We start from the raw sequence: 14052 nt of genomic DNA, 5'->3' as shown, positions 1-14052 counted from the left end.
TACAGTTTTAGATGAATGCCTTGTGAAGAAAAGAGAAGAAGTTGAAAGGTTTCAACAGTAGAGAAGAAAAGAGAGTGAGATGTCGCCAGAATTGAATAGATTTGGCCGCCAACCCCTCTTTGAATCATATACTTAGAATAAAATAATGAAAGATTACAAGAATGCTCTTAGTAGGGCAGCTACTTTAAGTAGCTGAACAGTCAACTTAAAAACATAAACTAATGGGCCTAAAGCCCAAAAACTTCATAACTTAACAACTTAAAAATAAAAAATAAATGACTGGGCCCAATAACTTGAAATCAACCCAACTCAACAAAAAGCAAATGGTCAGACTCACCCTTAGACAAACTTGTTTTAGCCTTGGTGTCTTGCAACCAAAGAAGAGGGGAGAAAATTTATGGAAGGAAGCCAGGGCAGTGACTATCTGGACACTTTGGGAAGAAAGAAACAAAAGAATTTTTAAGAAAAGGTGCAGGTCCAAGGAAGATATTATTGGAGGGTACAATGTACAGGGTTATCCATTGGATAAAAACAATGGAATCATTCCAAGGGTTTGAAGTAGATGATATCTAGAGGTGCGAGTTGGGAGGGTTTAGTCAAGTTTATGGTCAACCCAGGCTCGGCCCTAAAATTTGGGCTTAAGGCCCGAGCCCGAGGTCAAGCCTGATCTTCCCAACCCGAGCACAGCCCGCACTATAATTTGATGCACTCAGGTTGGGCACGGACCCGGGTTGAGCTCAGGTTGGTCAATGAACCCACTCTAAAATTATACACATATATATGTGTTTATGTATATATGTAAATATGTAAGCAAAATATGTATACGTAAACATGTATACAAATGTATGTATGTATGTATGTATGTATGTATGTACTAGTAAACGCGTACGTGCATTTGCACGTGGCAATATCTCTAAGATAAAACTATTTATAATTTATGATCATTTTTTATAATTTATTTATCCAAAAATTAATTAAGGTATTATGTGGGCAGTTTCTGAACAGTTACGATTCATGGTTCCAATACCCTGGTAGTTTTTGAATGGTTATAAGTGGGTAGTTTCTAAATTGAGAATAAAGGACATATATACCTTCTTTATACTCATTATATGCTTAGAAAAAAGGGTAAAAACGTCCAATAAAAGAAAAAAAGGGCATTCGCTCTTTTATAAGTAGTATATATATATATGTTAGTGGTGTTAGTGAAGGGGTATTTCGGTCTTTGTACTTGTTGAGAAGGTTGATGTGTACTGTTATGTTAGTTCGAGTGCTTCTTACTTAAAGAAGGGCACTTAAGTCTTTTCCATTTTAGTTAATAATATAATAACAGGTCTGGACGAATCTAGGGAGAATGATCTTTCTCTAATTCGAGCCAGCCTTTCTCTCTTTCCTCATCTTTCTCTCTTCTTCTTTCTTCTCCTACTTTACTTTACTTTACTTTACAGTCAACGAACAAGACAGAATTCTAGGGCAGGTCAAACTCTAACATGGTATCAGAGCGAGGTTCAACAAATCAAACTTGCTAAAATTCTGTCTTTTGCGCATTCGAATTAGGGTTTCTCTTGGGTTTCTCAGCTGTGAGTTGGAGACTGGGAAAAGGGCTGAAAAGGAGTGATCGCCCTCTTCCCTAGGAGGTTCCTATGCCTCCGATTGTGTCGTTGGTGATTGGTTGCTGTGGTTTCTAAGCCCTAGTTAGGGCTGGTACGTGTGGTACAGTGGTGTCTCAGCCCTTCGTGTGGTTGGCCTTCAGGCAATGAGGTAAAGTTTTTTTATTATCTGCTATGGAATACATGAGAGGTGTAGTACAGTTCGCATGATGAGTTTTCAGATTGCAGTATGCTAGGGGCTAGGGTTTATGTTAGGGTTTATTCTGGTTTGTGTGTGAATCGAAGGGCAATAGTGTCTACTTAATGGTGAAACTCTCTATAACTGTGGATTACGATTTGTGGTGTTACAAGTGTGGTTTTCAGCATTTGATATCGCTGAAATCAGTGTGTAGACTTCGGTGAGTAGGGGTTGTGGTGTTGCAGTTTTCAGCATTTAATACTGCTGAAATCAGTGTGCAGATTTCGTGAGTAGGGTTTGTGGTGTTGCAGTTCTCAGCATTTATTACTGTTGAAATCAGTGTGCAGATTTCGGTTAAGTGTCTGTGTGTAGTGTGCAATGTGTAGTGCTCATAATTCAGTGCTCAGAATTCAGTGATAAGGAGTTCGGAAATGGCAGATAACAGTGATTGTAAACCTAGTGTCATGATCTCTACTGACTACCTGAATGTCCAAATGACCTCCATTAAACTGAATGGAGAGAATTATGTTCCTTGGGCCAAGTCTGTAGAGGTTTTTCTGAAGGCAAAGAAGAAAGTGAAGCATATAAGAGAGGAGAAACCCCCTGCTAATTCTCAAGAGTATGAAGACTGGGAACAGGAAGATGCACAGATCATTACATGGTTGTGGAACAGTATGGAACCCAAAATCAGTGTGAACTTCATGTTTCTTGACACAACCAAAGAGGTGTGGGATCATGTTAAGAAATTGTATTCAGGTCAGGATAATACCACTAGGGTATATCAACTGTATCAGGAATACTTCAATCTGCAACAGGGAAGTCAGAGCCTTAAGGAGTACTATGCCAGTGTGAGGAATATCCGTAATGAGTTAAATGTCTATCATCCTCTCACTTCTGATGTCAAAGTTCAACAGCAACAGCGAGAGCAGCTTGATGTGACACGGTTTCTGGTGGGGCTGAAGTCTGAGTATGAACCAATACGAGCTCAGATACTAGGGGGATCTGCTCTTCCATCTTTAGAGGAGGTGTTTGCCCATCTTCAGAGGGCTTCCATTGGATCTATGGATTTTAATGTCTCCGATAAATCAGCATTTGCAGTGTCGAGAGGTCGAGCAGAAGTGGGGCTCGAGGAGCCCAGCCTGGCAAAAGTGGTAGTGGTGGATCTACACATACCCGTGGTGGTGGTCGTACTGGAGGCAGAGATTCAGGGGGAGCTCGTGGTAGAGGACGTGGCTCGGGTCTACGGAAGTGTACTCATTGTGGATTGGATGGACATACCATTAACTACTGCTACGACTTACATGGTCCTCCCTCAACGTGGGCCAACCATGACATGACTAGTGACACCAGTTTCAGCTCTAGACAGGAGAGCCGGTCAGCTGACCCGTTGCCTTCTACTCCCTCAGATGGCCCAGGCAAGGAGATGGTGAGTGTTCCTCGAGATGAGTATGAGAGGTTTGTTCAATCCAAATCGTAGCAAAACACAGCTTCCTTTGCACACTCAGGTATGGCTTGTTTGGCATCCACACCCAACCCCTGGATTATTGATTCTGGAGCCTCCGATCACATGACGGGAACTCCAGGTGTGTTTTCATCTCTCACTCATTGCTCAACATCACAATCTGTTACCCTTGCTAATGGCTCCACATCATCTATCTGTGGTGTTGGTAATGTTGACCTAGACCCTGTATCCCTATCCTCTGTTTTATATGTACCTAAGTTTCCATTTAATCTTATGTCTGTTAGTAAGCTGACCAAGTCCCTTAAGTGCTCCATCACATTTTACCCTTCTATGTGTGTTTTTCAGGATCTCAAGACGGGGATTAAGATTGGTGGAGGGCATGAAGCCGGTGGACTGTATTATCTTGATGGTGGTGGACGAACGTCAACGGCCCTTCAGTCATCCATTTCTCCTCTCCAGTGGCATTGTAGATTTGGTCACCCTTCGTTGAAAGTGTTGCAGTCCTTAGTCCCTTCATTGAGTCAACTTTCTGTTTTAGATTGTGAGTCGTGTCAATTTGGGAAACACCATCGTGTTCCCTTTCGTTCTAGGGTCGATAATCGTGTGTCGAGTCTTTTTTCTTTAATTCATTCAGATGTTTGGGGTCCTTATAAAGTGATGTCATATAATGGATACCGATATTTTGTTATTTTTGTTGATGACTGTTCAAGAATGACGTGGCTCTATTTAATGAAAGAAAGAAGTGAATTATTTGCCATCTTCCAGAAATTTTATGCTGAGATCCGCAATCAATTTGGCGTTCACATCAAAATTTTCCGTTCTGATAATGGACGTGAATACTTGTCTTCATCTTTTCAAGAATACTTGGACCAACATGGCATTATACACCAAACTTCATGTACTTACACTCCGCAACAAAATGAGGTGGCTGAGAGAAAGAACCGTCATCTTGTAGAAACGGCACGCCCCCTCATGCACAACATGAATGTTCCCAAAACCTTTTGGAGTGATGCAATGCTCACCTCTTGTTTCTTAATTAATCAGATGCCCACATCTATCATTGATGGTCGTTCTCCTTTTAGTGTCTTATTCCCCAACATGTCTCCGTTTCCTCTTCCTCCTCGGGTATTTGGGTGTGTCTGCTTCGTTCATAATCTGGGTCCCGGGACTGACAAGTTAGATGCATGTTCCCTGAAATGTATATTCCTTGGCTATTCCCAAACTCAGAAAGGGTACAAGTGTTATCATCCCAGTTCTCGTCGTTCCTTGGTATGTGCTGATGTTACATTCTTCGAGTCTACTCCGTTCTTCGTCAAGTCCAGTGCTGCTGCTTCCTCCTCATCACCACCTCCTCTTCCTCTTCCCGTGGCTGATCCACCTCCTCTGGTTCCATTCATGCCTACGTCCTTGCCTCCGGTGCCACCATCGGTTGACCGTCCACCCATCCGTCACGTTTATGGCCCATGTGTACCGGTTGCAGCTCCTCCAGCTTCATCACCGTCGACAGATCCAGCTCCGGCTCCGACACCAGCCTCCGACCTAGATCTCCCTATTGCCTTCCGGAAAGATAAACGTACTTGCACCCTTCACCCTATTTCCAATTTTGTTTCACTTACCCACCTCCCCGCCTCCCATCGCCAGTTCATCTCTTTGTTATCCTCCGTGGTTGTTCCTAAGGATGTCCAGGAAGCCCTTACCTCTCCAGAGTGGTGCCGTGCTATGGAAGAAGAGCTCTCTGCTCTGCATCATAATCACACTTGGGATCTCACCGTCCTTCCTCCTAAGAAACAGGCTGTCGGTTATAAGTGGGTGTATAGTGTTAAGTACTTGCCAGATGGTCTTGTTGAGCGCCTGAAGGCGCGGCTGGTTGCCAAAGAGTACTCCCAAACCTATGGCATTGACTACACAGAGACATTCTCCCCGGTTGCTAAGATAGGATCAGTTCGTGCCGTCATCTCTCTTGCAGCTATGTATGATTGGCCTCTCCATCAGCTAGATATCAAAAATGCCTTTTTGCATGGTGATTTGCTCGAGAGGTCTACATGGAGCAACCACAAGGGTTTGTTGCTCAGGGGGAGGATGGTAAGGTATGCAGACTTAAGAAGGCCATTTATGGACTTAAACAGTCCCCTCGAGCATGGTTTGGTAGGTTCAGTGAGGTGGTCAAGAAGTTTGGTATGAAACAGTGCCAAGTCGATCACTCTGTCTTCAGCAGGCAAAATAATATTGGTGGTGTATGTGGATGATATCATTGTGACAGGGAATGACAAAATGGGCATTGACAGATTGAAGGCATTCCTACAGGAACACTTTCAGACAAAGGACCTTGGCAAGTTGAAATACTTTTTGGGCATAGAGGTAGCAAGATCTAAGCATGGCATTAATTTGTGTCAGAGGAATTATGTGCTCGATTATTGGAAGAAACAGGGTTGTTGGGTACTAAACTGGCTGAGACACCTATGGAAACAAATACGAGGCTGAGCAGTGATATAGGTGAAGTATTTGAAGACCCTGGCAGATATCGACGGCTTGTAGGCAAACTAAACTATCTAACCATTACTCGGCCAGATATTTCATTTGCGGTTAGTGTGGTGAGTCAGTTCATGCAGAAACCTTTGGTCCCACATTGGAATGCAGTGCTAAGGATTGTGAGGTATCTGAAAGGAGCTCCTGGTCGTGGTTTGTTGTACAGGAGTGGTGGAAAACTAGTAGTAGAAGGATACACCGATGCTGATTGGGCAGGTTCTATGTCTGACAGACGATCCACCACAGGCTATTGCACCTTTCTGGGGAGTAACCTGGTAACGTGGAAAAGTAAGAAGCAAACAGTTGTGGCAAGAAGCAGTGCAGAAGCAGAATATAGGGCCATGGCACATACTGCTTGTGAATTAGTGTGGCTGAGGAACCTTCTACAGGAGATAGGATATGACATCAGTACTCCAATGAAGCTCTATTGTGACAATCAGGCAGCAGTTCATATCTCTTCCAATCTAGTGTTTCATGAAAGAACCAAGCACATCGAAGTTGACTGTCATTTTGTGAGAGAGAAGGTGCTGAATGGGGTGATAGAAACTGCATATGTTAGTACGGGAAACTAGTGAGCAGACTTGTTTACAAAAGGTTTGAGTCGGGGGAGAGTGGCCTACATATGTAACAAGCTAGGATTATATGATATATACTCACTAGCTTGAGGGGGAGTGTTAGTGGTGTTAGTGAAGGGGTATTTCAGTCTTTGTACTTGTTGAGAAGGTTGATGTGTACTGTTATGTTAGTTCGAGTGCTTCTTACTTAAAGAAGGGCACTTAAGTCTTTTTCATTTTAGTTAATAATATAATAACAGGTCTGGCCGAATCTAGGGAGAATGATCTTTCTCTAATTCGAACCAGCCTTTCTCTCTTTCCTCATCTTTCTCTCTTCTTCTTTCTTCTCCTACTTTACTTTACTTTACTTTACAGTCAACGAACAAGACAGAATTCTAGGGCAGGTCAAACTCTAACAATATATATATATATGTATGTACATATGTAAATATGTAGAAAATTTTACATATACATATATATATATGTATGTATATATGTAAAAATGTATGAAAATTTTACGTATATACATATGTATGTATGAATGAGTATAGTTGGACCACCGGGCTTGGGCCAGGTTCGGGCTAACTAGGCTTGGGCCCAGCCCAAAAATTAAAAAATCTTGACATCATGGTCCCATGCCCACCCCGATGACCGAAAATCCAAGCCCAGCCCGTGTAAAAAGATTTTATAACTTTATGTGTCTTTTAAAAGTATCTTTTATAACTTTTCTCACCTCATCAAAGCTTTGAAAACCCCATATTTTCTAATGTTGCTCATTCATCTTAATAAAAGATATTTTTAAAAAGACAATTAAAGTAAGAAAATCTTTTTCATAGGGGTGGACGCCTCGGCCCAGCCACTAAGCATAAAAAACAGAAAAAAAAAATAAAGAAGTCACAAAATTTCAAAAGGCGTGTGCCTGGACTGAAGCACAAGGCGCACCAGTTGCACACCTTTTGAAAGTGTTGGAACTAGGGGCTAGGTGAAGCGCATACCATAAAATATGCCTCGCCTATGCGCCTATGCACCTAGGCATGCCTTTTAAATAACTGATCATTCATACTGCCATATGTTACTAATATGTATGCCAATGGCCTGATACATTCTATTATATACTACATATGTCATTTGTATGTTGTTTTAAAGTTATACTATTCAAATTTAAAAAGATCCAAGGGTTTTAAGGACAAAATAAAAGGAAATAAAGCATATAAGTAAAGCAATTTCTTTTTATTTGTTTTTTTTTCTGTTTTTTGCTCTCTCCCTCTTACTTTAAATAAAACAACAGCAGCTGCTGCAGCTCTACCCTTGTCCTGGATATGTTGATTTGTCATGTTTTGAAAGACTTATAATGTTCTTAAAAAAGAAAATGCTTTTCTTAGTTAATATTCCTGTTGAAAGGTATATAAAACTAGGGAATTAAGAAAAATTTAGTATTTTTATTTTATGAAATTCTTATGGCCTGGGCATCACCTAGGTGCCCACCTAGGAGACTAAGCAACTAAGAATCACCTAGATGCCTTGACAACTATGGGTGGTCTGTATGGCAAAGGTGGTATTGTTAGAGATGGTCATGGAGGTGGTAGTGATGCAGGGGGCTGTTAGAGGTCAAGGCATTGGAGGACGTGGTATAGTGAGTGTGTCCATTCTGGATGTGAAGGACACACAACAAACTTCAGTTATGATTTACATGACCCACCATCTACATGGGGCAATTGTGCTTTAGTTGGAGAGAACTGTCATACAACTAAATCAGGTTAGGTGATTATTTAAATAATCGTGACTTGAATGGAAAGGCCCTTGAGTGACCCAACAGAATGTCTCGAGGTTCTGAGCATGTGGCTTGACTGGTTCCGTGTGAAGTATTACATGGCCAAGTGGGTCTCATTAAAGATTGTGATTCACATCTATCACCATCTTCCTTAGTTCAAGGTACTTGCCTAAAGTTTGCATCTCGTCCAATTGGAGTTTCAAATGAAGCTCAAGCTTGCAGCGTTGATCTATTTAATGGAAGGAAGAAAAATCAGAGCAGGGAGGATAGATTAACAAGAGAAAGGTCTTAGGTCTTAACAGACCAAATTTCAAAAGAAGTGGGACACTGAATAGAAGTGTCTCGTCTGGAATTAGAAAGAGAAAGGGAGAAAGGTGTATTCGGGTGATCACCAAGTATGATAAGAGCAGTAAGCAGAGGATTATTGGTGGAACAGGTGTGAACCTTGATGACTGCCCAAATGAGTGGTGTTGACTCTGCTTTGAGGAAGAAGAAACAGGAGAACAAAATGAGTGGTCTTGACTCTTATTCTGGTCCGAGCGGGATGATGATAAATAATGATGGCAATGACACTAGATCAGGGTGTGTGGCTCTCCGGAAATAGGTGGATAGAGAGGTCATGATTGGTAAGAGCCAGGGTTTGTTTTTCTGGGGTGATGAGGAGTTTGTTAGAAGAGTCTTTTGAGGAGTTTGAAAGGAGGAGATGGGAAGAGAAGTTGAACAAAAAAGTTCATCAGGAAGGAGACAAGATTTGGGACAAAGATGATCCAAGCCAGGAGGATGAGCTCATGGAGGAAGATCAAGGCCTCAGCTGTTGTGCAAGGAGGGATTGCGTTTTTTATCAGAGGTTGTGTTGGTTGTATATGCTTTCACGGGGATTCCTCTTGGGTTTTTTCCCTCGTCTTTGCTTGAGGTTGATTGGGTGAATCTTAAAGTTTTGTTACTTAAGTGGTTTTTTGGGTTTTAGTATGGGGCTTTTTGAGGTCTTTGTTGAGTTCTTTGGGTGTGTTTCCTCTTCAGGTGATGTCTTATCACCTTCCTATTGTATTCTTTTTCCTTTTCTCAGGAAATTTTATTTTTATTCTTAAAAAAAAAAAAGACTCCTCTGCCTTGAATTCTGGGAAGGAGAAGGAGATGATATCCATTACCCATGAAGAGTATGAAAAACTTCATCCATCTTTGCTACCCTAACTAAGTCAAGTATAACTTATCTTACATCTTCTTCTAGATCTTGGGTTATAAAATCTGGAGCCTCAGACCATCTGACTGGGTCTACAAATCATTTTGTTTCTCTATCCCCTTCCTCCACTTCCCAAACTGCTACTTAGCTATTGGTACTACCCCAACCACTAAATTGTAAATGATTTTTTTTCCTTCTCCCACTTGCCAAGGAATAGAAGAATTTTGTATTGCCATTTTTTTTTTGACTTTTGTATTGCCATCCCCTTCCACAAGCCATTTGCACCTGGATTTTTGCCTCCAAAATATCTCTTCTTTCCTCAAGATGCCCTCTAATTCTCTCTTAATCTTCCATCTCTCTTTTCTATCCTCCTCTAAAGCACTCAAGGCCTCCTCATCTAATTCCCTTGTCTTTTTCAATTTTTTTAAAACCTACTTTGATTTGTTATTAATGCATTCCCTTGGTCCATTACCCACAAGAAAAAGGTAAACAGGTCTAGCCAAGCATAATAAATAAGTAGAACTAAGCCAGCTTGGGCTATCATGCCTAGCATGCTAAGCCCTAAGGGATAGCAGGTAAGAATTGACCTGTTATCTATTTTAAGACATTAAGTCTTACCATGTGAACTTAAAATAAGAGAGAGTGTAAGAGAGAGAGAGATAGAGCAAATGAATGAAAAGAATATTATAAAATATTACACAATCAAATAAATGGAACATGACTTCGGTTTGGTTTGGTCCAGCCAGTTATTAGTATCAAATAATAAATGGGATTCAGGGTTGGGAGGGAGGGAGGGAAGAGAGAGAGAGATGTAGGAATAATTTCTTAATACCAAATTGACATAAGGTGGTTTGTGGAGTTTAACGAACAAGTTCTCTAGTATCAATTTAATGCAGGACCAAGATGGAAAATTGGCTTAGTATGGTCAAATACAGATCATAAATAAAAACTATAGAAAATTCACAAAAATTAATGTTTCAAGCAAGGATTTGTGAAAACTTGAAGTTTTTAGTAATGAACAATGTGTAAGGTGATGGAGTGAATGTTGCAGGTAGTGATGAGATTGGAGCTGGAAAGGGTTGAGATCAGAAAAACAACCAGAGGTTCTTAATGTAAGGTGATGGAGTAGCAATGGTCTGTGGAGTTTCTGAAAGTTAGCTGCAGGTAGTGATGAGATTGGATCGGGAGAAAAGGCAGAGACTCCTGATCTGGAGAATGGGGTAGTTAGGGATTTGCTGAACTGAGAGATAGGGGAGGAGAATGTGATCCTCCTCTGAGTAAGGAAAGTTGTGATGAAGGCTCTGATACTTCTGCAAGTATCTGAGTATTCTTAATATTCTAAGGGTCCAAAGTCAGATACGAACTCTTGCCTCTAAAGTTTCTCAATTAACCCTTTTCTATAGTTGCTCTTCTCTTTTCTCCCGCCTTTAGGGTGTCATGAGAAAAGCAAGGACATGATTAGTGTAGGAATATTTTTTGTCAAAAAGGTATTTCAATTAATTATGCCAGATCAGCACAAGTGGGTACAAGAAAGGAACAAGGAAACTTGGTACTGGACCAAGCATCTCTCTCAGGTCCAAGCGTGTCCCCCAACATCAATCCAGCCATATGATGTTAACTGTAGTACTGTTTCACACATCAGGGTGCATATGAGACTGTTTCACAGGGTGACTGCTTTGCATACCCATTCATGCTAGCCAATGGTGTCAAGCATATCCATGGCTCTTACACAATGATACCAGGATACCTTAACATAAGTGTCTTATCATGCAAAATACTTAAATTTTCAATGTAGATTTCATATACGAAACCTTTTTCACCCATGTCCTATTTGCATTGGATAGGGATACAACTTGGGTGGGCTTGGGTTGAGTAGTTGTTAAAATATGAATGAACTAGGCCCAATGCAATGTAAATTCTTCTGATCAGGCATCTAACTTGCACCCCTATATCTGGGTAAATAGCTTATGAACAAATTTCTAGTCCATTTATAGATTAATCCACTTTTTCCAAGACTTAAAATATCTTCTTTGGGGTGATACGTCTGTAGAAATAAGGAAACTAGAGAGAGGGAATGAGAGCAGAGTGAGAGGAAAAACCAGAACAACTCAGTGTGTTTACAAATCAGCCACCGAAGTCATGGACTCAAGTACTCAAATTTTATTATCTCAAAGATTAGAGCAGAGAGTATATAAACACTTGGACAGACTAATATCTTCACAAGCAAGTAACATTTGTCAGCTGCTTGTCATCAACTTGTTGACTTCCTTCAGCTGCTTTCCTCAACTTCTATCAGCTTCTTGTTGCCTCCACTCTTCAGTTTCTTCTTAGCTACATAGATTGACCTCAGGTTTAAGTATTTCATAATGACTAGGATCAACCTTTTATCATATCAAAACATCCCTGGGAAAAAAAAGAGTATCTATATACCATTTTAATATGACTCAACTAAGTGAATTCTACAGCTTAAAGCGCACATACAATATGAAACAACCAAATCACCTTGCCACCCCCAGAAAACACAAAAAAGTACTTGGTCAACCGTTCAACTTCTCCATTGGGGAGGGAGGAGAGTTATATGAAGAGAAAGCTGAGACTCAAGACATCTACATTCCATGACACAACCAAGGATAAAGGATTTAGGGGAAGTGATGGGCAGGATCAGAAACCTGGTTTTGTTTCATTTTCTAGTCTTTGATCGAACTCCTAAAGGAAGATTTGAGAAAAAAAATCCGCTAAAGGAAAGAACAGGAGTAGTGCTAATGATATTTCTCTGAAATATCCTAAGGCCAAATATATTTCCAAAAAATATATATTCCACCACTGCTCAAAATTACATATCCAGGTTATCATGTCGAAATTTCCTGGAAATGAAGACCATCAAATTTTTTGTAAGAGTAAATGAAGATCATGTCTCTTAACCATTATCTTTAAAATGAGAGAAAAAGGAAATGTGGTTACATCTTCAATATTTGAAGCACTTGGAAGCTCACCACACGCATGCTAAATTGAAAAATATGTACTTTAACATCTTTCTTTTAACACTTTCTAATGTTATAGAGTGAATTTCACCGTGTAAAATTTTCTTCTTAAAAAAATGACTCACAAGTTTTGCATTGCTGATAACTGGCTGAGGAAAGTAGGCATGGATCCTGTGAAGTAGTTCCTATCCAAATTCCTGCAAGAATGGTAACATAGAAGTAGGAACAAAATAAGTGGAGCAAACAGGTATATCATAACATTTAAACCATGTTTGTGAACCTAAGCTTACAGAATTACAAACAAAATATAAGACCAACTATTCTCTCAAAAAGGAACAGAAAGAACAAAAGAAAAATGACACTCTATGATGCATGGAAATAGCATGATTAGAGAGATCATATACCCTCTTTCAGAACACAAAGGTCCTAAAAAACTAAGGAACCAGACATCTCATGTTTGTGAACCTAAGCTTACAGAATTACAAACAAAATATAAGACCAACTATTCTCTCAAAAGGAACAGAAAGAACAAAAGAAAAACGACACACTATGATGCATGGAATTAGCATGATTAGAGAGATCATATACCCTCTTTCAGAACACAAAGGTCCTAAAAAACTAAGGAACCAGACATCTCATGTTTGTGAACCTAAGCTTACAGAATTACAAACAAAACATAAGACCAATTATTCTCTCAAAAGGAACAGAAGAGAACAATAGAAAAATGACACAATATAATGCATGAAATTTAACATGATTAGAGAGATCATGTACTCTCTTTCAGAACACAAAGGTCCTAAAAACTAAGGAACCAGGCATCTCCTAGATGACTAAGTAATAAAGACCAGGAGAAACACAGAGAATCTGATATACCCCTTCACCAAAGACTAATGAACAGAATTCCTAACAGTCCAAAAGGTCCCTCAAAAATGGAAGGGAATCTAGGTTCCCTTGCCCAAACTGCCCAAACTCTGCCAGATTAAAGAAAAAAGAGGGAAGATCAGAACTGTCCCTCTTTAATTCCAATTTCTTGCTATTCACCAAAAAAAATTAATTTCTTGCTTACCTAAGTATCTGAACTTTCAGATCCAGAAAGAGATCAAAAAATCCAAGAAAAATATGTACTATATCCCTCAAAATACCTTAGATTAAACATCCATCTGAAACTTGGTTACATACTGATTCAAAACTCCCACAATACCTAGTTCAAGAAGCTGCTGGAGAGAGAAAGAGTAACCAATACAAGAGACTTCTTGTTTTTCAAGTGCAGATGAAATCTTCATGTCTCTGATACCATGTGAATACCCTGTAGAGAAGATGGAGGGTAGTTCTGTAATTTTAATTTTTCTTTATTGTAAACTAGTAAGCATGTACATTAGTGTTCCGTCTTGTACAGCACTGTACCTTTATTTCTTTTGTAAGGACAATCTTGTCCATTCACTTCTTAATATAAATTCTTTCTTTCTGGGTTGGTTCAATCATACTAATCAACCCTAACAGATCTGAACTCTTGGCTTTCTCCCTGTCTCCTCTCTCTCTCTCACAGATTAACATGGGTTTGAGGTTTTTCTCTGATTCATCTCCTTTTCCTTTGAACTGTTTGAGGTTTCTTCTCTTCTGAGATTGGTTCTGCGTTGTTTTGATCAATCCAAGAACCAGTCTTCTTTGTTCTGTGCAACCAACAAGAGAAATCTCATTGGATCTCTCTAGAAAGGCCTCCGTTTGTGGTAAAACTTGAAAGGAAGTGTCACCTGGCCCTTTTCTGCATATTCTAAATGTTTCATCGAGTTTGG

At 40.0% G+C, this 14052-nt stretch overlaps 1 protein-coding gene across 4 annotated transcripts in view; it reads right to left on the bottom strand.

Annotated features, from left to right (window-relative positions):
* LOC148846253 (putative LRR receptor-like serine/threonine-protein kinase At1g56140) overlaps nucleotides 1-14052 on the bottom strand; it is a 130388-nt gene that overhangs the window by 102829 nt on the left and 13507 nt on the right. For all 4 annotated transcript variants that reach the window (XM_088954469.1, XM_088954468.1, XM_088954466.1 and 1 more), the window contains exon 5: nucleotides 12385-12456. In XM_088954469.1, the coding sequence (XP_088810595.1) occupies nucleotides 12385-12456 (72 nt within the window). The remainder of the gene's footprint in view (nucleotides 1-12384; nucleotides 12457-14052) is intronic.

This window comes from Nelumbo lutea, chromosome 7 (assembly GCF_056320005.1).
Source record: "Nelumbo lutea isolate HS-2025 chromosome 7, American lotus-T2T, whole genome shotgun sequence".
Lineage (NCBI taxonomy): Eukaryota > Viridiplantae > Streptophyta > Magnoliopsida > Proteales > Nelumbonaceae > Nelumbo > Nelumbo lutea.
Note: the sequence above shows the minus strand (reverse complement) of the source record. Positions and strands in the feature narration are given on the sequence as shown.